We start from the raw sequence: 21042 nt of genomic DNA, 5'->3' as shown, positions 1-21042 counted from the left end.
GACAGGCTTTGTAATTAGCAGCAAGGCGATTAGATCGTCCACATCTCTGGCACTAATTTGGGCACTAATTGTGTTTGCTTGTTTAATTACTCTCCGGTGCGGTCATTGAGGAGAGGCAGCGGAGCCGCTGGGCCAGAGGTTCCTCGGGCAGGCGTTGTGTGTGTGTGCTTCACTACATCCCACGCTGGCAGGAGGGTAACCCAAATTTAGCCATTCCCAGGGCCAAAGCACAAAGAAGAGTCCCTGAATGGCAAGTGGAAAGGAGCCGGATTCCAAAGTGGCTCAGATGAATTCCAAAGGGTGGTCAGGCATTGGAAGCAACAGCCTGGAGAAAGAGGAGGCTGAGGCGAGACCTCATTGCGCTCTTACAGCTCCCTGAAAGGAGGTTGGAGGGAGGTGGGGTTTGGTCTCTTCTCCTTTGTATCAGATGATAGAATGACAGGAAATGGCCCCAAGTTGCACCAGGAGAAGTTGGAGATGAGGAGCAATTTCTTTGCTGAAAGAGTGGTCAGGCACTGGAACAGGCTGCCCAGGGAGGTGGTGGAGTCACCATCCCTGGAGGTGTTCAAGAAATGCGTGGCCATGGCACTTTGGGACACGGTTTAGTGGCCATGATGGGGTTGGGTCGATGATTGGACTTGGTGATCTTAGAGGTCTTTTGTAACCAAAACAACTCTGTGACTACTCTGTTCAAGCCTTTTCTGATGCCTCTGGTAGGAACAAAAAGGTGGGATCAACTCATTGCTTAAAGGGCAGGTGTCAGCAGGATGGAATCAGTCTGTTTTCAGTGGATGGAACAAGAGGTAGATGGCACAAACTTGACCATAGAAAGTTCCTTCTAAACATGAGGAGGAACTTCTTTATGTTGAAGGTGGTGGAGAACTGGAAGATTGGATGTGGCACTTAGTGATGTGGTCTGGTTGATGTGGTGGTATTAGGCCATAGGCTGGACTTGATGGTCTCAGAGGTCTGTTCCAGCCTCAATAATTGATTCTGTGGGTCTGTGATCTGCCAGTTGGAGTTGATGATCTATGGAGGTCTTTTCCAACCGAAACAATTCAGTGATTCTCTGATTCACCTCCTGTGGGTGGGAGGTGGAGTGGCATGGAACACCACAGCACAGTTGGACTTGATTTTGGAGGTCTCTTCCAACCTGGTGAATTCTGTGATATGAACACAAAGAGGACAACTGCAGAAATGGCCACAAACCAGGACTCCCTTCATGCCTGGCTTTGGCCACCTGTTTCTATGGGAAGATTTGGTGTCTGACCTTCTTTTCTTTTCCCTCTTCTCCTCTCTTCTTCTCCTCTCTTCTTCTCCTCTCTTCTTCTCCTCTCTTCTTCTCCTCTCTTCTTCTCCTCTCTTCTTCTCTCTTCTTCTCCTCTCTTCTTCTCTCTTCTTCTCCTCTCTTCTCTTCTCTTCTCTTCTCTTCTCTTCTCTTCTCTTCTCTTCTCTTCTCTTCTCTTCTCTTCTCTTCTCTTCTCTTCTCTTCTCTTCTCTTCTCTTCTCTTCTCTTCTCTTCTCTTCTCTTCTCTTCTCTTCTCTTCTCTTCTCTTCTCTTCTCTTCTCCTCTCTTCTCCTCTCTTCTCCTCTCTTCTCCTCTCTTCTCCTCTCTTCTCCTCTCTTCTCCTCTCTTCTCCTCTCTTCTCCTCCTCTCTTCTTCTCTCTTCTTCTCCTCTCTTCTTCTCCTCTCTTCTTCTCCTCTCTTCTTCTCCTCTCTTCTTCTCTTCTCTTCTTCTCTTCTCCTCTCTTCTTCTCCTCTCTTCTCCTCTCTTCTCCTCTCTTCTCCTCTCTTCTCCTCTCTTCTCCTCTCTTCTCCTCTCTTCTCCTCTCTTCTCCTCTCTTCTCCTCTCTTCTCCTCTCTTCTCCTCTCTTCTCCTCTCTTCTCCTCTCTTCTCTCTTCTCCTCTCTTCTCCTCTCTTCTCCTCTCTTCTCCTCTCTTCTCCTCTCTTCTCCTCTCTTCTCCTCTCTTCTCCTCTCTTCTCCTCTCTTCTCCTCTCTTCTCCTCTCTTCTCCTCTCTTCTCTCTTCTCCTCTCTTCTCCTCTCTTCTCCTCTCTTCTCCTCTCTTCTCTTTTTTTGTGTTATTCTCTTTTTTTGTGTTACTTTATTTTACTTTATTTAATTTTACTTTAATTTGTTTTACTTTATTTCACTTTACTTCACTTAATTTTATTACTTTACTATTTTTTTTGTGTGTCCTGAAATGTTGCAGTGTGTGCAGTAACCTTGCAGCTGGCAGCAGCCCAGTTCCTGGCCTGCAGTCCCAGCCAGCCAGCAGGTATCTGCTGAGCTTGTGAGAGGGCCAGAAGGGACAAATACCTCCTCCCAGCTAACCATTGCCTCCAACAGCAACCGGAGGCCTAACATCCATCGGGGCCTCTGCTCGAGGACTTCCTCGGAGGACAGGGACCTTCCATTGTCCCCAGCACTGGTGACAGAGAGGGGGATATGTCACCACCCTAATGAGACCTGACAAATGGGCAAGTGGGCTGCTGTGTGGGGACGTGAATGGTTAATTTCCATAGCGCAGTGTCAGGGCAAAGGGCAGGAAGGAAGTCATCCTGCTGCAGCGAGGGAATGGGGATGTCCTTCCAGCTGAAAGGTGCTGGTGAAGCTGGAAAGATTGAGTTAACTAGGACTTCTGTGTCACTGCCCAGGACTTTTTCTAAGCAGGCTGCATGATCTAAATACCATGTGACGATTTCCCCTAACCCCAATCCTGTGTCCAGCCCGGGCCTGGCTACGCCATTTCCTATTAGCTCGCTGCACACACTCTGCTGCCTGCGGCATCTGGAGGGGAGGCAAATTAACTCAGAAGGGGAAAGAAATGTGTCCTCATGTGCTGGAGCATGTGTCTGGTCTGCAAGCAGAGGTTTAGCACTGTAGTAGCCAATCCAGCAGTAGTAACAGGTGGAAAGAGGTTGTAGCCAGGTGGGGGTTGTCTCTTCTCCCAGGCAAGCAGCACCAGAAGAAGAGGACACAGTCTCAAGCTGTGCCAGGGGAGGTTTAGGCTGGATGTTAGGAAGAAGTTCTTCCCAGCAAGAGAGATTGGCCATTGGAATGTGCTGCCCAGGGAGGTGGTGGAGTCACCATCACTGGAGGTGTTTAGGAAGAGCCTGGATGAGACACTTGGTGCCATGGTTTAGTTGATGAGATGGTGTTGGGTGATAGGTTGGACTGGATGATCTCAAAGGTCTTTTCCAACCTGGTTAATTCTATTCTATTCCATTCTGTTCCATTCCAAGAATATTTCTGCACATCTTTTCAGAGAATCAGTGAATTGTTTTGGTTGGGAAAGACCTCAAAGGTCAAGTCCAACCATCAACCCAACACCACCATGGCCATTAAACCATGTCCCAGAGTGCTACGGCCACACAGGCCACCTGGCTACAACCTCCCTTCAGGTAGTTGTAGAGAGCAAGAAGGTCTCCCCTGAGCCTCCTCTTCTCCAGGCTAAGAAACCCCAGCTCCCTCAGCCTCTCCTCACAGGGCTGTGCTCCAGACCCCTCCCCAGCTTTGTTGCCCTTCTCTGGACACCTTCCAGCAACTCAACATCTTTCCTAAACTGAGGAGCCCAGAACTGGACACAGGACTCAAGGTGTGGCTTAACCAGCGCTGAGTATAGGGCAGAATGACTTCCCTGCTCCTGCTGGCCACACTATTCCTGATCCAAGCCTCCAGGGCCCACAGAGCTCCCATTTCTTTCACCTTCTACATGGTTGGGAGAGCTTTTCTTTATTTCCTTTCTCTTTCTAATCTGATCTATCAGCCCCTGGCTGAGAGATATCTCTGCAGCCAACCCAATGGAAATTGTGCATTTCCCCCTTCCTAAGGTTAAAGCAACAACTTCAATGTGCTTTGTGTTATCTGTTTCCCCTCATTATTTGCATGGATTTTGCAACAGGCTGTTTTCAGATAAGAGCCAAGGATAAGGACAATCTGCTGGTGGCCACTGTGATGCAAGCAAAACATTTGGAACCAGAGGTGGAAGGTTACATCCCCCACCCCTGGAACATCTTTCCTGCAAATCAAACCAAACCAAACCAAACCCAACCCAACCCCACCCCAAAACACAACGAAAGCCATGAAATTTGATTTATTAAATAATAACACCCACACTTTCAAAGTCACTGAGGAAATACCTGGGGATTGCAGATCTCTTGGTCAGTTTGGGTGGAAAACAAAACCTCCATCCTTGTGTGCTCTGGATGGATGCCAGCAGCCAGGGGAAACCAGTGGCTCCTGCCTGGTTCAGCTGTGTGTCATAGAGTGGTCTGTGTTGGAAGGGACCTCCAAAGGTCATCCAGTCCAACCCCCCTTGCAGTCAGCAGGGACATCCTCCACTAGATCAGGCTGCCCAGAGCCTTGTTGAGTCTCACCTTAAATATCTCCAGGGATGGGCCCTCAACCACCTCCCTGAGCAACCTGTTCCAGTGTTCCACCACCCTCATGGTAAAGAACTTGTCTCTAGCATCCAGTCTAAATTTCCTCTTCTCTAATTTCAAACCATTGCCTCTCATCCTATCACTCCAGGCCTTTGGAAACAGTCCCTCTGCAGCCTTCTTGTAGCCCCTTTCAGGTACTGGAAGGTCACTGTTAGGTCTCTCCAAAGCCTTAGTGTCATAGTATCAGTCAGGGTTGGAAGGGACCACAAGGATCATCTAGTTCCAACCCCCCTGCCATGGCCAGGGACACCCCACACTAGATCAGCCTGGCCAGAGCCTCATCCAGCCTGGGCTTAAACACCTCCAGGGATGGGGCCTCAACCACCTCCCTGGACAACCCATTCCAGGGCTTCACCACTCTCATGGGGAAGAACTTCCTCCTCACCTCCAGCCTCAATCTCCCCACCTCCAGCTTCATTCCATTCCCCCTAGTCCTATCACTGCCTGAGATCCTGAGCAGTCCCTTCCCAGCCTTCCTGTAGGCCCCCTTCAGATACTGGAAGGCTGCAATGAGGTCACCTGGGAGCCTTCTCTTCTGCAGACTGAACCACCCCAGCTCCCTCAGCCTGTCCTTGTAGGGGAGGTGTTGCAGCTCTTGGTGCTTTCCTGTCCTGCTTGGGTTTTAAGACACATTTCCATTTTTAAGGAACTGGGGTACAGTAATGCAAGCATTGTAATTCACCCTGTGTTAGTGTGGTCTGCTCCTGCAGGGTGAAGGATTGGGATACTCTTGGAAGCTACTGGTTTGGGGATGGGTACATGAGTGGTACCACAGTGGGTAGTTTTGTTTCTGCTTAACTTTCATGCCCTTCATGTGGGACAAATATGCTGCATCATTTGTCAACAGCCTCACCAAGGGGTGAGGGAAATGTGATAGCCACTTGATGGTCTTCATAGGTAGAACAGAACAGAACAGAGTAGAGTAGAGTAGCACAGAGTAGCGTAGAGTTGTGTAGAGTAGAGTAGAGTAGAGTAGAGTAGAGTAGAGTAGAGTAGAGTAGAGTAGAGTAGAGTAGAGTAGAATAGAATAGAATGAACTAGGTTGGAAAAGACCTTTGAGATCATCAAGTCCAACCTATCACCCAACACCATCTCATCAACTAAACCATGGCACCAAGTGCCTCAGCCAGGCTCTTCCTAAACACCTCCAGGGATGGTGACTCCACCACCTCCCTGGGCAGCACATCCCAATGGCCAATCTCTCTTGCTGGGAAGAATTTCTTCCTCACCTCCACCCTGAACTTCCCCTGGCACAACTTGAGACTGTGTCCTCTTGTTGTGGTGCTGGTTGCCTGGGAGAAGAGACCAACCCCCACCTGGCTACAACCTCCCTTCAGGGACTTGCAGAGAGCAAGGTCTGCCCTGAGCCTCCTCTTCTCCAGGCTAAGCAACCCCAGCTCCCTCAGCCTCTCCTCACAGGGCTTTGTTGCCCTTCTCTTTCTCTCCATTGCCCCTTGTCCTATGCCAGGGTGCAGCTGAGCAGAGGCTGCAAAATCCAGAGGATTTCTCACCATTCGAAACAAATGGCAACAAATGTACTGTGACACTGTGATCTCCAGAGGTCCCTTCTGACCCCTAGCATCCTGTGATCCTGTTGGGCTGCTGGTGGCCAAGCTCCTCAGGGTTCACTCTGCTCTCCCTTGTTCTCTGCTCTCACCCAGGTGAGTTCTTCGGCCGCCGCATGAGGAGGTCCTGGCCCGGTGATGGCCTCGCAGCCCACGCTGGCACCAGTGCTGCTGCTGAGCCTGCTGACCAGCTGCCTGCCAGCCGTGCAGCCCAGGGACTTCAGTGTGAAGGACATTGTCTACCTCCACCCTTCCAGTAAGCCACCTCCACACAGGCTGCAAAGCCAGGGGCGGCCGTGGCGTGGGGGTAAGGATGAGGGAGAGACCTGTGTGACGCCAGCAGGAGCAGCAGGGGGAGGTGGGAGCTGAGCAAAGGTAAACTCAGGAACTCACCACACCAAGTGGGTGTGAAAATAGGATGTTGGTGAGACCCCACCTGGAGCACTGTGTCCAGTTCTGGAGCCCCTAGCACAGGAAGGATCTGGAGGTGCTGGAAGGTGTCCAGAGAAGGGCCACAAGGATGAGCAGAGGGCTGGAGCTGCTCCGCTATGAGGACAGACTGAGGGATTTGGGGCTGGAGATTTCAGTCTGGAGAAGAGAAGGCTCTGAGGTCCATCTGTTCATGCCCCACACTGAATTAGATAACTGCTCTGGTTGGAAAAGAGCTGTAAGATCCTGGAGTCCAGCTGTCAACCCAACACCACCATGGCCATCAAACCATGTCCCCAAGTGCCACGGCCACAGGTTTCTGGATCACCTTCAGGGGTGGTGACTCCACCACCTCCCTGGGCAGCCTGTTCCAGTGCCTGACCACTCTGTCAGCAAAGAAGTTGTTCCTAATCTCTGAACTAAACCTCCCCTGGCACAGTTTCAAGCCATTTCCTCTCATCCTATCACCTGATACTAGGGAGAAGATGCCAATCCCCACCTCACTCCACTTCCTTTCAGAGCAGTGAGGTCTCCCCTCAGCCTCCTTTTCTCCACACTAACCACCCCCCACTGCCCTCAGCTGCTCCTCACAAGGCTGTCTCCCTAGACCCTTCCCCAGCTTTGTTGCCCTCCTCTGTCGCCTCTCCAGTCCTTCTTGTAGTGAGGGGCCTCAACCCTGAGCCCAGCACACTCAGGGTATGCCGAGAGAAGGGCACAACCCCTTCCCCTTCCCTGCTCCCGCTGCTGCCGAGAGGAGGTTTTTTACGCCTCAGGACCAACCTGCCAAAGCCGACAGGTATCCTCGTGGCAAGCCGTGCCTGAGGGGAACAAAAGCCTCTGTGTGCCTCCCAAAGGCAGGGCAGGACAGGATTATCTGCCTTGCCTCACCTGCAGCCTGCCTCTTCCTTTGCAGCCACGCCGTATCCTCACGGGTTCAAGTGCTTCACCTGCGAGAAGGCAGCGGATAACTACGAGTGCAACCGATGGGCGCCGGATGTCTATTGCCCAAGAGGTAACCAGCTGCAAGCTTTAGTGTTTAACCTGACCCCCACCTCACCAAGGACCCCTCCCTGCCCTCCCCATGGGACGGCACTGAGCTCCCATCATTCCCAGGCAGCCTCCTCGGGATGCTGGTGGTTGCTGCTCTCCCCCTTGTAAGCCTCCTGGCCAAGAGAGATGTGTAAGTGATAGGAGTAATCCTTTAAGCTTTTCTGTCTCTCTGGATGGATGAAGTTTAGGTCTTTCATCTCCTCCCCATCCTCCTCTGGCTCAGCTGGAAATTAAATCAGGCTGACATGGATTTAAGGGTTGTGTTTCCCTTACTGCTGAGGCAGGACCAGTTGCTTTGTTCACTTGCCCTCCCCTGTGGCACGAGCCCAGGCTGCCTCTTTTCAGCTGCCATTGAGGTATTTAATATATTTTTGTTGTATTTTGGGCTCAGAATTCCCACTGGAGCCTGAAGAGCTCTGCAGAGGGACCTTGACAGGCTGGATAGATGGGCAGAATCCAACAGCCCTTCTTGGGGCATCTTCCAGCATCTCAATGTCCTTCCTAAACTGAGGGGCCCAGAGCTGGGCACAGGACTCAAGGTGTGGCCTAACCAGTGCTGAGCACAGGGCAGAATGACCTCCCTGCTCCTGCTGGCCACACTGCTCCTGAAGCAAAGCAGGCAGAAGGATGCTGCCAGGGCTCACCACTCCCACGGTGCAGCTCTGTTCAGCATCCACGCAGGAGCTCTGTTGTGGGACAAGCATCCTCAGCCAAAAATATTTATTTTGGAAGGAGGAAGACAGGGACCTGCCCTGTGGGGACACAGCAGCTGGGTTTGAAGCCTGTGGGAGAGCTTTTCATCTGTCCCAGAATTGCTTTGCTTTGAACTGAAATCAGCAGTACGTCAACAACAGTCAAAGGGATCAGGCTGGTGGCATCAGATGAGACCAACAGTCATGGACAGTCCTTGTTTTGACAGGAGGGGATGGCTGCCACTACATCACTGTGCCAAGAGGGAAGTGTGAGTCCAGGGGCTGCTCTTGGTAACAACCACCAGAAATGACTGACCCTGCTCCAGGGCTCCAGCACCCTCACGCCAAACAAGTTTCTCCTCACCTTCAGATGCAACCTCCTGGGTTCCAGTTTGTGCCTATTGCCCCTTGTCCTGTCACTGGGCACCGCTGAGAAGAGCCTGGCTCCAGCCTCTGTGCAGGGTTCTACACATTGGCCACAACAACCCCAGGCAGTGCTGCAGGCTGGGGGCAGAGTGGCTGGAGAGCAGCCAGGCAGAAAGGGACCTGGGGGTACTGGCTGATAGTAGGCTGAACAGGAGCCAGCAGTGTGCCCAGGTGGCTAAAAAGGCCAATGGCATCCTGGCCTGCATCAAGAACAGTGTGGCCAGCAGGAGCAGGGAGGTCATTCTGCCCCTGTACACTGCACTGGTTAGGCCACACCTTGAGTCCTGTGTCCAGTTCTGGGCTCCTCAGTTTAGGAAAGATGTTGAGATGCTGGAAGGTGTTCTGTTCTGTTCTGTTCTGTTCTGTTCTATTCTATTCTATTCTATTCTATTCTATTCTATTCTATTCTATTCTATTCTATTCTATTCTATTCTATTCTATTCTTTCTTTCCCTCCACAAGTTCTTTAGCTCTTGCTGAGCATTGCTCAGATCCCCTTTGGGGCTGCTCTTCTCCAGGCTCCACACCCCCAGGGTTCTCAGCTTTTCCTCCTCACAGAGATGCTCCAGGACCCTCAGCATCTTCATAGCCTCCACTGGACTCTCTCCAGCAGTTCTCTGTCCCTCTTGAACGGGGAAGCCTGGAACTGGACCCAGCATGCCAGATGTGCCCTCTCAAGGGCAGAGTAGAAGGGGAGGAGAGCCTTCCTCAGCATGCTGCCCACAGTCTTCTTCATGCACACTCAGGAGAACATTTTTGGCCACAAGGGCACACTGCTGGCTTATGGAGAATCTGTGGCACATCAGACCTCCCAGGTCTCCAAGTCTGGAGACCAAAGCTTGTACCTAGTAGCTGTTTAGGGAAGGGAATGACCATGCTTTGGTGCAGAAGAAAAGGGCTTGGGGGTGCTGGTGGATGAGAAACTCAACATGAGCCAGCAGTGAGCACTTGCAGCCCAGAAAGCCAACCAGAGCCTGGGCTGCAGCAAGAGAAGCAGAGCCAGCAGGGCCAGGGAGGTGATTCTCCCCCTCTGCTCCACTCTGCTGAGACCCCACCTGGAGCACTATGCCCAGTTCTGGAGCCCCTAGCACAGAAAGGATCTGGAGGTGCTGGAAGGTGTCCAGAGAAGGGCCATGAGGATGAGCAGAGGGCTGGAGCTGCTCTGCTCTGAGGACAGACTGAGAGAGTTGGGGTTGTTCAGTCTGGAGAAGAGAAGGCTCTGAGGAGTCTCTGTTGTGGCCTTCTAGTGTCTGTGATTCCATGGTTCTGTCTGTAACTCATCAGCTGTGTTCACCCAGACCAGAGCTGCTAGTTATGGCCTCCAGCCCTCCTGCCTGCTTGCACCAACACCCACTGTGCATTCTGTGATGTTTACTTTGTGGGCTTTCAGCTGTGAGAAGGAGCTGGAAATCCAAGTCTGCCATTACTCTTCAGCCCAGAGGACTTCTTATCTCCTCTAACCTGGAGGGATCTGATAATCTTGCCCTCCAAGGCACAGCACCTCAATGCCCAAGCTGCCCCAGCCACCACATCCCTTGGGGCTGGAGCACAGCTCTGCCCATGACACCGCTCCTCCCAGCCTCTCACTGCTGGGGGTGAGACCAGAGACCCACCCAGTGCAAGAGTGGCCACAGAGGTGTAACTGCTGAGTCAGCACTCACTGTGTTTCAGCACAGCAGGGAGCTGGGCAAGAGGGCTTTGAGGCTCTGTCGAAGAGGAAGCAAAGCCAGGAGCTGCAGCTAGAGCAGGTTGCTCAGAGCCCCAAACGACCTGACCTGGGATGGTCCCAGGCAATGGGGCATTTGCCACCTCTCTGAGCAACCTGGGAGAGGGTCTCACCACCCTCAGGGTGACAAATGTCTTCCTTTTCTTTAGTCTGAATCTCCCTCTTTTAGTTGGAACCATCACCCCTTGTCCTTTCACAGCAGACACTGCTAAAATCTCTGCCCCAAGGCTTCCTTTAAGCACTGGAAGGCCACCAGAAACTCTCCCACTTCCAGGCAAGGTCCAGGGGCAAGGCATGGGGCATTTGCCACCTCTCTGGGCAACATGGGAGAGGGTCTCACCACCCTCAGGATGGCAAGTGTCTTCCTTTTTAGTCTGAATCTCCCTCTTTTAGTTTGAACCATCAACTCCTGTCCTTTCACAGCAGACACTGCTAAAACCTCTGCCCCAAGGCTTCCTTTAAGCACTGAAAGGCCACCAGAAACTCTCCCACTTCCAGGCAAGGTCCAGGGGCAAGGCATGGGGCATTTGCCACCTCTCTGGGCAACATGGGAGAGGGGAGAGGGTCTCACCACCCTCAGGGTGTCAAGTATATTCCTTTTCTTAGATCTGAATCTCCCTCTTTTAGTTTGGACCATCAACCCCTGTCCTTTCACAGCAGGCACTGCTAAAACCTCTGTCCCAAGGCTTCCTTTAAGTACTGAAACTCTCCCACATCTAGGCAAGGTCCTAGGAGAAGCTCAAAGCTATCATGCAGAGTGCTCCCCTTGGAGTAAAACTGTGAGCTTCCCCCTTTGCAGCAGGAGAACCTGGAAAACCCGGGGAAAGCTGCAATCTGCAGGCCTTTTGAAGGGAGTTTGAAGGAAGCCAGCACACCAGGAGCCTCCAGCCTCTGGTGATAAGTGAAGTCTACTTGCTGGGGCTATCACTCTGAAGTTAAGAGCAGGCCAGAGATATGACAGAGGTCTGGAGGGCTTTATTGCCTCATGAACAACACGTTCTGCTGGCAGCCTGGCTTGGCCTTTGCTAAATCCCTGATCCTTGCTGCTTTTAGGCTGGCACCAAGCTCAGATCTGACACACCAAGGTATTTATTTATTTATTTATTTATTTATTTATTTATTTAATGTGTTTTCTGTCTTCCTAGACACAAGGTACTGCTTCAGCCAACACATGATGAAAGCTACTGGGGAGAGTGTGTCGGTGACCAAGCGCTGCGTGCCGTTAGAGGACTGCCTGTCCACGGGCTGCACCTATGTGAAGCATGAGGAATACAAGGTATGGGGGTGAAAAAATCCCCCAAACCCAACCCAAAACCCCCTTTTTCCTCTGCTGGAAAGTGAGCAGAATCCTTCTGCCCTCCACCAGAATTCTGACAGCATCATGTCAGCCCCTGGCTTGGACAGCGGCACTCTGTGCTGGGTTAGGAACTGGCTGGAGGCTGAGCCCAGAGGGTGGTGGTGAATGGTGCCACTGACCAGCCAGTCACTAGTGGTGTCCCCCAGGGATCAGTGCTGAGTCCCAGCCTGTGTAATATCATTATTGATGATCTGGATGAGGGTACTGAGTCCATCATCAGTAAGTTTGCAGATGACACCAAGCTGGGGGTACGTGTGGATCTGTTAGAGGGTAGGAGGGTTCTGCAGAGGAACCTTGCCAGGCTGGACAGATGGACAGAGTCCAAGGGCATGAGATTGAAAACATCCAAGTGCTGGGTTCTACACATTGGCCACAGCAACCCCATGCGGTGCTACAGGCTGGAGTCAAAGTGGCTGAGTAAGATTGGTATTGTAAGGTTAGAACCCATCATTATTCAGTGAGATTAGTGTTCATTGAAGGCTAGAACCCATCTTTATTCAGTGAGAGTGGTGTTTAAGGCTAGAACTCATCTTTATTCAGATAAATTTATTTTCTTTGAAGGCTAGAACCCATCTTTGTTGAGTGGGATTGGTGTTTAAGGCTAGAACTCATCTTTATTCAGTGGGATTAGTGTTAAAGGCTAGAACCCATCCTTACTGAGTGGGATTGGTGTTCATTGAAGGCTAGAACCCATCCTTACTGAGTGAGATTGGTGTTCATTGAAGGCTAGAACCCACCTTTATTCAGAGAGATTGATGTTTAAGGCTAGAACCCATCTTTATGGAGTGAGATTGGGGTTTAAGGCTAGAACACATCTTTGTTGAGTGGGATTAGTGTTCTTTTAAGGCTAGAACCCATTTCTATCCAGTGAGATTGGTGTTTAAGGCTAGAACTCATCTTTATTCAGAGAGATTTCTTTTCTTTGAAGGCTAGAACCCATCTTTATGGAGTGAGATTGGGGTTTAAGGCTAGAACTCATCTTTATGGAGTGAGATTGGGGTTTAAGGCTAGAACTCATCTTTATGCAGAGGGATTGGTGTTCATTGAAGGCTAGAACCCATCTTTATTGAGTGAGAATGGTGTTCAAGGTTAGAGCCCATCTTTATTGAATGGGATTGGTGTTTAAGTTTAGAGCCCATCTTTATGGAGTGAGAGTGGTGTTTAAGGTTAGAGCCCATCTTTATGGAGTGAGAGTGGTGTTTAAGGTTAGAGCCCATCTTTGTTCAGTGGGTTTGGTGTTTAAGGTTAAAGCCCATCTTTGTGGAGTGAGATTGGTGTTTAAGGCTAGAACCCATCTTTATGGAGTGAGATTGGGGTTTAAGGTTAGAGCCCATCTTTATTGAGTGGGACTGGTGTTTAAGGTTAGAGCCCATCTTTGTTGAGTGAGATTGGTGTTTAAGGTTAGAGCCCATCTTTATTGAGTGAGAGTGGTGTTTAAGGCTAGAACCCATCTTTATTCAGAGAGATTGGTGTTTAAGGTTAGAACACATCTTTATTCAGTGAGATTGGTGTTTAGAATCCATCTTTATGGAGTGAGATTGGTGTTTAAGGCTAGAACCCATCTTTATTGAGTGGGATTGGTGTTTAAGTTTAGAGCCCATCTTTATGGAGTGAAAGTGGTGTTTAAGGTTAGAGCCCATCTTTATGGAGTGAGAGTGGTGTTTAAGGTTAGAGCCCATCTTTGTTCAGTGGGTTTGGTGTTTAAGGTTAAAGCCCATCTTTGTGGAGTGAGATTGGTGTTTAAGGCTAGAACCCATCTTTATGGAGTGAGATTGGGGTTTAAGGTTAGAGCCCATCTTTATTGAGTGGGATTGGTGTTTAAGGTTAGAGCCCATCTTTACGGAGCGAGGTTGGTGTTTAAGGTCAGAGCCCATCTTTATGGAGTGAGAGTGGTGTTTAAGGTTAGAGCCCATCTTTGTTGAGTGAGATTGGTGTTTAAGTTTAGAGCCCATCTTTATGGAGTGAGATTGGTGTTTAAGGCTAGAACCCATCTTTATTCAGTGGGATTGGTGTTCATTGAAGGCTAGAACCCATCTTTATGGAGTGAGATTGGGGTTTAAGGTTAGAGCCCATCTTTATTGAGTGGGATTGGTGTTTAAGGTTAGAGCCCATCTTTATGGAGCGAGGTTGGTGTTTAAGGTCAGAGCCCATCTTTGCTGGGTGAGAGTGGTGGGGTTTTTTGAAGCTCAGCAGGCATTCTCTTTCAGATCTGCACCTCTTGCTGCGAAGGGACCATCTGCAACCTGCCCCTGCCGCGGAACACAACGGACGCCGTGTTCACAACCCTCTCCCCCCTCAACAAAACACAGAGACTCTCACATCCCATCCTGCTGACCACAGCCTGTCTCTGGCTGGGGTTGATGTCACAGCACTGGGTCACGGACAGCTGAGGCCATCTGGGTGAGGCCATCTGCGTGAATCTTCAACCTCGCCCCACGGAGCCTGCGCCTTGGAGCTGTCTTGGAGAGCTTGGGGTTTCCCCTCCTTATTTTGTGTTGGTGATGAACAAGGGAGCCTGGATGTAGACCTAGCTGAAGGGGAGGGTGGGGTGGGGAATGGGGTAAAGCCATCACACATTTTGTCTCCTGTTTGCTGAAGAAACTCATGTGAAGCCTTCCCAGAAACCATGGCTGAGGGCAATGAATCCCTGGCTGGGAGCAGCTAAGGTGGTTGAAAGGGGTCAAGCAGCCACATGTTTCTCTTCTGTTCTTTGAAGAAACCCATGCAAAACATTCCCAGAATCCACAGGGGAGAGCAGTGAATCCCTTTTTCTTCAATGTCTGTCTTTTCTCCCTGAAGAGATGTTGTTTAAAAGTACTCTGCCCCAGCCAGCTGCTAGTAGCACTTACTCACCTGAACCTTCCTTCTTGTAACGTGGCAGAGCACTAACCCAGGTGCCTCCTTAACCTGCTTTGAGAGCACACAGTGAATAACAGAGACTCAGAATGTCCTTGGCAGTCTCCCCACACCTCCTGCCCCTCTTGGAGAGCACAGCAGTGTCTGGAAAGGATGAGGTCAAAGGAGCAGCAGCAGTTTGGATCAGGCCAGATGCTTCCTCTGAGGTTGTCCACCAGCAGTCAGTGATGCAATGCTGCACACTGTGATGGGCAGCACATTGCTGTGGTTTAAATCAAACCAGAGCAACTCTAGCTCCTGAAGTGTGAGAAGAGGGCAGGAGGTGGGCATGGAGCCCCTGACCCTTAGCTGGGAGGAGGAAGGGGTCTGGAGAGGTTGTGGTGTCCATGTTGAGATGCTGGTACCTACAGAGCTGGTGGTGTCCATGTTGAGGTGCTGGTACCTACAGAGCTGCTGGCGTCCATGTTGAGGTGCTGGTACCTACAGAGCTGCTGGTGTCCATGTTGAGGTGCTGGTACCTATAGAGCTGGTGGTATCCATGTTGAGGTGCTGGTACCTACAGAGCTGGTGGTGTCCATGTTGAGGTGCTGGTACCTACAAGGCCACCTGATTCCCACTGCTTTGGGGCTGTAGCTGTTCTCACAGGATGGCACCCAGCCCTACAGCTTGAGAATTCAGCCTGAGTAACTTCTGGTACTTTATTTAATGGTGGGCATGGAGTCCCTGAGTCTCAGCAGGGAGGAGGAAGGGGTCTGGAGAGCTGGTGGGTGCTGGTGCCTAACTGGTTCCCAGTTTCATGGGCTTTAGATGTTTTCATATGATGGAAAGCCAGTCCTGCAGCTTGACAATTCATCCTGAACCAATTCTGACCAGATGATCCTTCAAGGGGTCTCTTCCAACCTGGCATTCTGTGATTAATGAACTTCCTTGCTTGAATGTGTCCAGAGAAGGACAACAAAGCTGGGGAGGGGTCTGGAGCACAGGAAGAATTCTGTGAAGAGATTGAAGATGCTAAGGTAGAAGGTTCTCTGGATGTGGATCATTGCTCCACTTGGAGATCGATGATGGTCTGGAGCAGCCAAGTCTAGTTGAGAGGCATCCCTTGCCATGGTGTGGAGATGTTGAGTCGCTGGAAGGTGTCCAGAGAAGGGCAACAAAGCTGGGGAGGGGTTTGGGGCACAGCTCTGTGAGGAGAGGCTGAGGGAGCTGGGGTTGCTTAGCCTGGAGAAGAGGAGGCTCAGGGGAGACCTTCTTGCTCTCTACAACTCCCTGAAGGGAGGTTGTAGCCAGGTGGGGGTTGGTCTCTTCTCCCAGGCAACCAGCACCAGAACAAGAGGACACAGTCTCAAGCTGTGCCAGGTGAGGTTCAGGCTGAATGTTAGGAAGAAATTCTTCCCAGCAAGAAAGATTGGCCACTGGAATGTGCTGCCCAGGGAGGTGGTGGAGTCACCATCCCTGGAGGTGTTTAGGAAGAGCCTGGCTGAGGCACTTGGTGCCATGGTTTAGTTGATTAGATGGTGCTGGGTGATAGGTTGGACCTGATGATCTCAAAGGTCTTTTCCAAGCTGGTTGATTCTGTATTCTGTGCTCTCTTTGGAGTGTGGCCTCCTAGCAGCCACAGCTCTGCCTTGGGGCCCCTGTGCTGCTGCTTTTGCTGGGAAACAATGGCTGCAATATTTATTCGTTGTGTGTTGAGTAGGATCTGAAGCACTTCAAAGAGTCCTTCAAGGCTGCTATGGGCCAGGTTAAAAGAAAGAAAAAAAGGGGTGGTGAGGTGGGGGGGTGGAATGTTGTTTTGTAAGTGGTTGATCCTGTAATAGATAAATTATCATTAAACATATGGAAATGTGCCCCTCCTGATGTCCTCACCAGGGCTCTGCAACCAGGAGCCCCTCCTGATGTCCTCACCAGGGCTCTGCAACCAGGAGCCCCTCCTGATGTCCTCACCAGGGCTCTGCAACCAGGAGCCCCTCCTGATGTCCTAACCAGGAGCCCCTCCTGATGTCCTTACCAGGGCTCTGCAGCCAGAAGCCCCTCCTGATGTCCTCACCAGGGCTCTGCAGCCAGGAGCCCCTCCTGATGTCCTCACCAGGGCTCTGCAACCAGGAGCCCCTCCTGATGTCCTCACCAGGGCTCTGCAACCAGGAGCCCCTCCTGATGTCCTCACCAGGGCTCTGCAACCAGGAGCCCCTCCTGATGTCCTCACCAGGGCTCTGCAACCAGGAGCCCCTCCTGATGTCCTCACCAGGGCTCTGCAACCAGGAGCCCCTCCTGATGTTCTCACCACCAGCTTCACTCTGCCCATGACATTGCTGCAGCTGGAGAAGGCTCTGGTCCTCATGCTTTGCTGCTCCCTCTCTCCAGCAGTGTCCCAGCTGTGCTCTTCAGAAGGACCCTGTCCAGTTGAGCTGCTACCTCCAGCTGTGGTAGGATGATTATGGCCATGGAGCTTGAAAGAGGTGGAGATCAAGCAGGGAGCTGGCTTGGGATTGTCCCTGTGCCACCAGGCTGGTGTGGCCAGGGAGCTGCTGGGGGGGTTTCTTCATGAAGCACACAGAAATGCTGAGCTGCACCCTATTTATTTTTAGGCTCTCTGTATGTGGTGTTGCTTTTCAGTGCCCAAGTGTTTTAAGTGCTGTAAATGCTGTACATTTGTATAAATAAATGTGTTAAGGATTCAGGTGGTGCCTGAGGGGTCTGATACCAACACACTGTTGCCATCACCAGCGAGGAGCCAGCCCCTCATGATGGGTTTGGCACCTGGCTTTGTGTCAGGAATAGTGTGGCCAGCAGGAGCAGGGCAGTGATTGTCCCTCTGGACTCAGCACTGGGGAGGCCATGCCTTGAATTCTGGGGTCAGTTTTGGGACCCTCACTCCAAGAAGGACATTGAGGGGCTGGAGGGGGTGCAGAGAAGGGCAACAAAGCTGAGGAAGGGTCTAGGGAAGAGGGGTGGTGAAGGGCAGCTGGGGGAATGGGGGTTGCTTAGACCTCACTGTCTACAACTCCCTGAAACAAGGTGGGAGCAAGGTAGGGATTGCTGCCTTCTCCTACATAACAAAGGATAGGACAAGAGGAAACAGCCTCAAGTTGCCCCAGGGGAGGTTTAGGTTGGAAAGCAGGACAAAAGGGTTCTCAGGCCTGGCCCAGGGTGCCCAGGGTAGTGGTGGAGTCCCCATCCCTGGAGGGGTTTCAAAGCCATGCTGATGGCCATGGTTTAGGGGGGACCTGGCAGTGCTGGGTCAAGGGTTGGACTTGATGAGCTTAAAAGGTCTTTTCCAACTAAAACAAGTCTGTGATTCTGTGGAAACACAGAAGAGATTTCTCCATGAAACTCTGCTGGGTTTTGGTTTGGGTAGGGTTTGGTTGTTTGGGGCAATTAGTGTCCAGTTCTGGGCCCCTCAATTTAAGAAGGACATTGAGACTCTTGAATGTGTCCAGAGAAGGGCAATGAGGCTGGGGAGAGGCCTTGAGCACAGCCCTGTGAGGAGAGGCTGAGGGAGCTGGGAGTGTTTAAGCCTGGAGAAGAGGAGGCTCAGGGGAGACCTCATTGCTCTCTACAACTCCCTGAAGGGAGGTTGTAGCCAGGTGGGGGTTGGTCTCTTCTCCCAGGCAAGCAGCACCAGAAGAAGAGGACACAGTCTCAAGCTGTGCCAGGGGGAGTTTAGGCTGGAGGTAAGGAGAAAGTTCTTCCCAGCAAGAGAGATTGGCCACTGGAATGTGCTGCCCAGGGAGGTGGTGGAGTCCCCATCCCTGGAGGTGTTCAAGAGGGGATTGGATGTGGCACTTGGTGCCATGGTTTAGCAGTCATGGGGGCTTGGGTGACAGGTTGGTCTTGATGATCTCTGAGGTCTTTTCCAACCTTATTGATTCTATGGTTCTATGATAAGGTCTCCCCTGAGCCTCCTCTTATCTACAGGCTATCCCTGTGTCTCTTTTTAGACACCATCCCCTCCCAAAAGCCCAACCTGCTGTGGTGGTGGTGGTTTTTTTTGGCAGCAGAGGGATTACTTTCTCAGTGAAGCAGAACACCCAGCTGCATGAAATTTCAGTCTCCTAATCCTGTTAGCCTTCCCCTGTCAGACCCTGAGCCGGTAGAGACCTTTGTGTTTGTGCAGCTCCTGAAAGAGCAGCCTGAGCCTGCCTGCCAGACAAAACCAACACAGCCCAGAAGAATTAAAGCAAGAGTTGCCACTGCCAAGGTGAAGGGAAGCTGGTGTAAAGCCCATGGATGAGACAAGCCACGAGCAGTTGGCAGCTGCTGGGTTTTGAGGTGGACTGAGGGTTTGGGTGGTGAGCTCCAAGCTCCACCATCAGCTTTTGGCTTTTCTCCAGGTGAGGTCAGGATTTCCTTTCCCAGGGGGTGATCACAGAACCTGAGGTGAGTCCAGAGGGCATCTCCACACTGAATCACAGACTCATAGAGTCACTGAATGGTTTGAGTTGGAAAGGACCTCTGAGGTCATCACATCCAAGCAGTGACAGGACTCAGGTGTAGGGGGATGGAATAAATCCAAGCTATAGAAGGGGAGACTTGGATTAGATGTTAGGAAGAAGTTCTTCACCCTAAGGGTGGGGAGACAGTGGAACAGATTGCCCAAAGCCCTATCCCTGGAAGTTTTAAAGGCCAGGCTGGATGTGGCTCTGGGCAACCTGATCTAGGGGAATGTGCCTCTGCCCCTGGCAGGGGATTGGAATCAGATGATCCTTGATTCTATAACCATCACCCCAGCACCACCATGGCCACTGAGCCATGTCCCAAAGTACCATGGCCACAGGTTTCTTGAGCACCTCCAGGGATGGTGACTGCCTGGGCAGCCTGTTCCAATGCCTGACCACTCCTCCAGCAAAGAAATTGTTCCTCATCTCCAACCTAAAGCCCTCCAGAGGTTGGCTCACATTCAGCCAGTTGTCAACCAACACCCCCAGGTCTTTCTCTAGTGGGCTGTTTGCAGCCACTGTGCCCCAAGCCTGGAGTGTTCATGGGGCTGTTGTGAGCACATGCAGGACCCAGCAAATGGCCTTGTTGAACCTCATCCCACTGCCCTTGGCCCAATGGTCCAGAACCCACTCTAGAGCCTTCCTACCCTCCAGCAGATCAACTCTGCCATCTGCAAACATCCTGAGGGCTCCTTGATCCCCTTCTCCAGATCACTGATGAAGATATCAGAGTGTGTATCAAAGTAGTCTATGCCTTAAGGTTAAACCCTGTGCATCAACAGGGCACAGAAAAACCCTGACAGGGTAGAACCAAGTTTGCACCTCTAAACCAGACATCTGGTCCATACCACCAAGGCTCTGTGTGTCCCCTGGCAAAGATCAGAATACAGAATACAGAATTAACCAGGTTGGAAAAGACCTTTGAGATCATCAAGTCCAACCTATCATCCAACACCATCTCATCAACTAAACCATGGCACCAAGTGCCTCAGCCAGGCTCTTCTTAAACACCTCCAGGGATGGTGACTCCACCACCTCCCTGGGCAGCACATTCCAATGGCCAATCTCTCCCTCTCTGGGAAGAACTTCTCCTAAACCTCCCCTGGCACAGCTTGAGACTGTGTCCTCTTGTTCTGGTGCTGCTTGCCTGGGAGAAGAGACCAACCCCCACCTCCCTTCAGGGAGTTGTAGAGAGCAAGAAAGTGTCCCCTGAGCCTCCTCTTCTCCAGGCTAAGCAAGCCCAGCTCCCTCAGCCTCTCCTCACAGGGCTGTGCTCCAGCCCCCTCCCCAGCTTTGTGCCCTGATCTCCTCCATACAAAGCTGGGGAGGGACTTTTGAGGGTGTCAGGGAGTGATAGGACTGGGGGGAATGGAACAAAACTAGCAATGGGTAGATTGAGATTGGATGTGAGGAAGAAGTTGTTCCCCATGAGGGTGGTGAGAGACTGGCACAGGGTGCCCAGGGAGGTGGTGGAAGCCTCCTGCCTGGAGGTGTTTGCAGCCAGGCTGGATGTGGCTGTGAGCAACCTGCTGTAGTGTGAGGTGTCCCTGCCCATGGCAGGGGGGTTGGAACTGGCTGATCCTTGAGGTCCCTTCCAACCCTGACAATTCTGTGATTCTATGAAGCACTGCCAGATGCTGTTACTTCGTTGGGAAACAAAGGGAAGCCCATGACAGCAGGATCCCATGAAAAAGCCAGCACAGAACTGATTCTTGCAGCTGATAGAAGCTGTCATTGTTGCCACCAAGCAGCTGCTCTGTGTGTGCATGCATATGGACATGTAGCTCCTGGGCAACTTCCACGTGCAGGGAGGAGCTCCCCTGTGGCACTGCCAGGCAGCATGGAAACTGAGGGGCACAGAAGGCTCCACCTGACCTTGGAATAGGGAGCAGAGATCATCATGCATGGCAATGTTTAACAGAACACAGAATGAACCAGGCTGGAAAAGACCTCAGAGATCATCGAGTCCAACCTATCACCCAACACCATCTCATCAACTAAACCATGGCACCAAGTGCCTCAGCCAGGCTCTTCCTAAACACCTCCAGGGATGGGGA

At 51.5% G+C, this 21042-nt stretch overlaps 1 protein-coding gene across 2 annotated transcripts in view; it reads left to right on the top strand.

The window, feature by feature from the left end:
* LYPD6 (LY6/PLAUR domain containing 6) overlaps positions 1-14221 on the top strand; it is a 43489-nt gene extending 29268 nt beyond the window's left edge. For both annotated transcript variants that reach the window (XM_068158676.1, XM_068158675.1), the window contains exons 2-5: positions 6108-6267; positions 7354-7452; positions 11479-11609; positions 13898-14221. In XM_068158676.1, the coding sequence (XP_068014777.1) occupies positions 6150-6267; positions 7354-7452; positions 11479-11609; positions 13898-14080 (531 nt within the window). In that variant the 5' untranslated portion in view covers positions 6108-6149 and the 3' untranslated portion in view covers positions 14081-14221. The remainder of the gene's footprint in view (positions 1-6107; positions 6268-7353; positions 7453-11478; positions 11610-13897) is intronic.
* The last annotated feature ends 6821 nt before the right edge of the window (positions 14222-21042 follow it).

Source organism: Melanerpes formicivorus, unplaced genomic scaffold, assembly GCF_026170545.1.
Source record: "Melanerpes formicivorus ecotype bairdi unplaced genomic scaffold, bMelFor1.0.p_v2 SCAF_41, whole genome shotgun sequence".
Lineage (NCBI taxonomy): Eukaryota > Metazoa > Chordata > Aves > Piciformes > Picidae > Melanerpes > Melanerpes formicivorus.
This window is presented reverse-complemented; position numbering and strand designations above follow the sequence as displayed.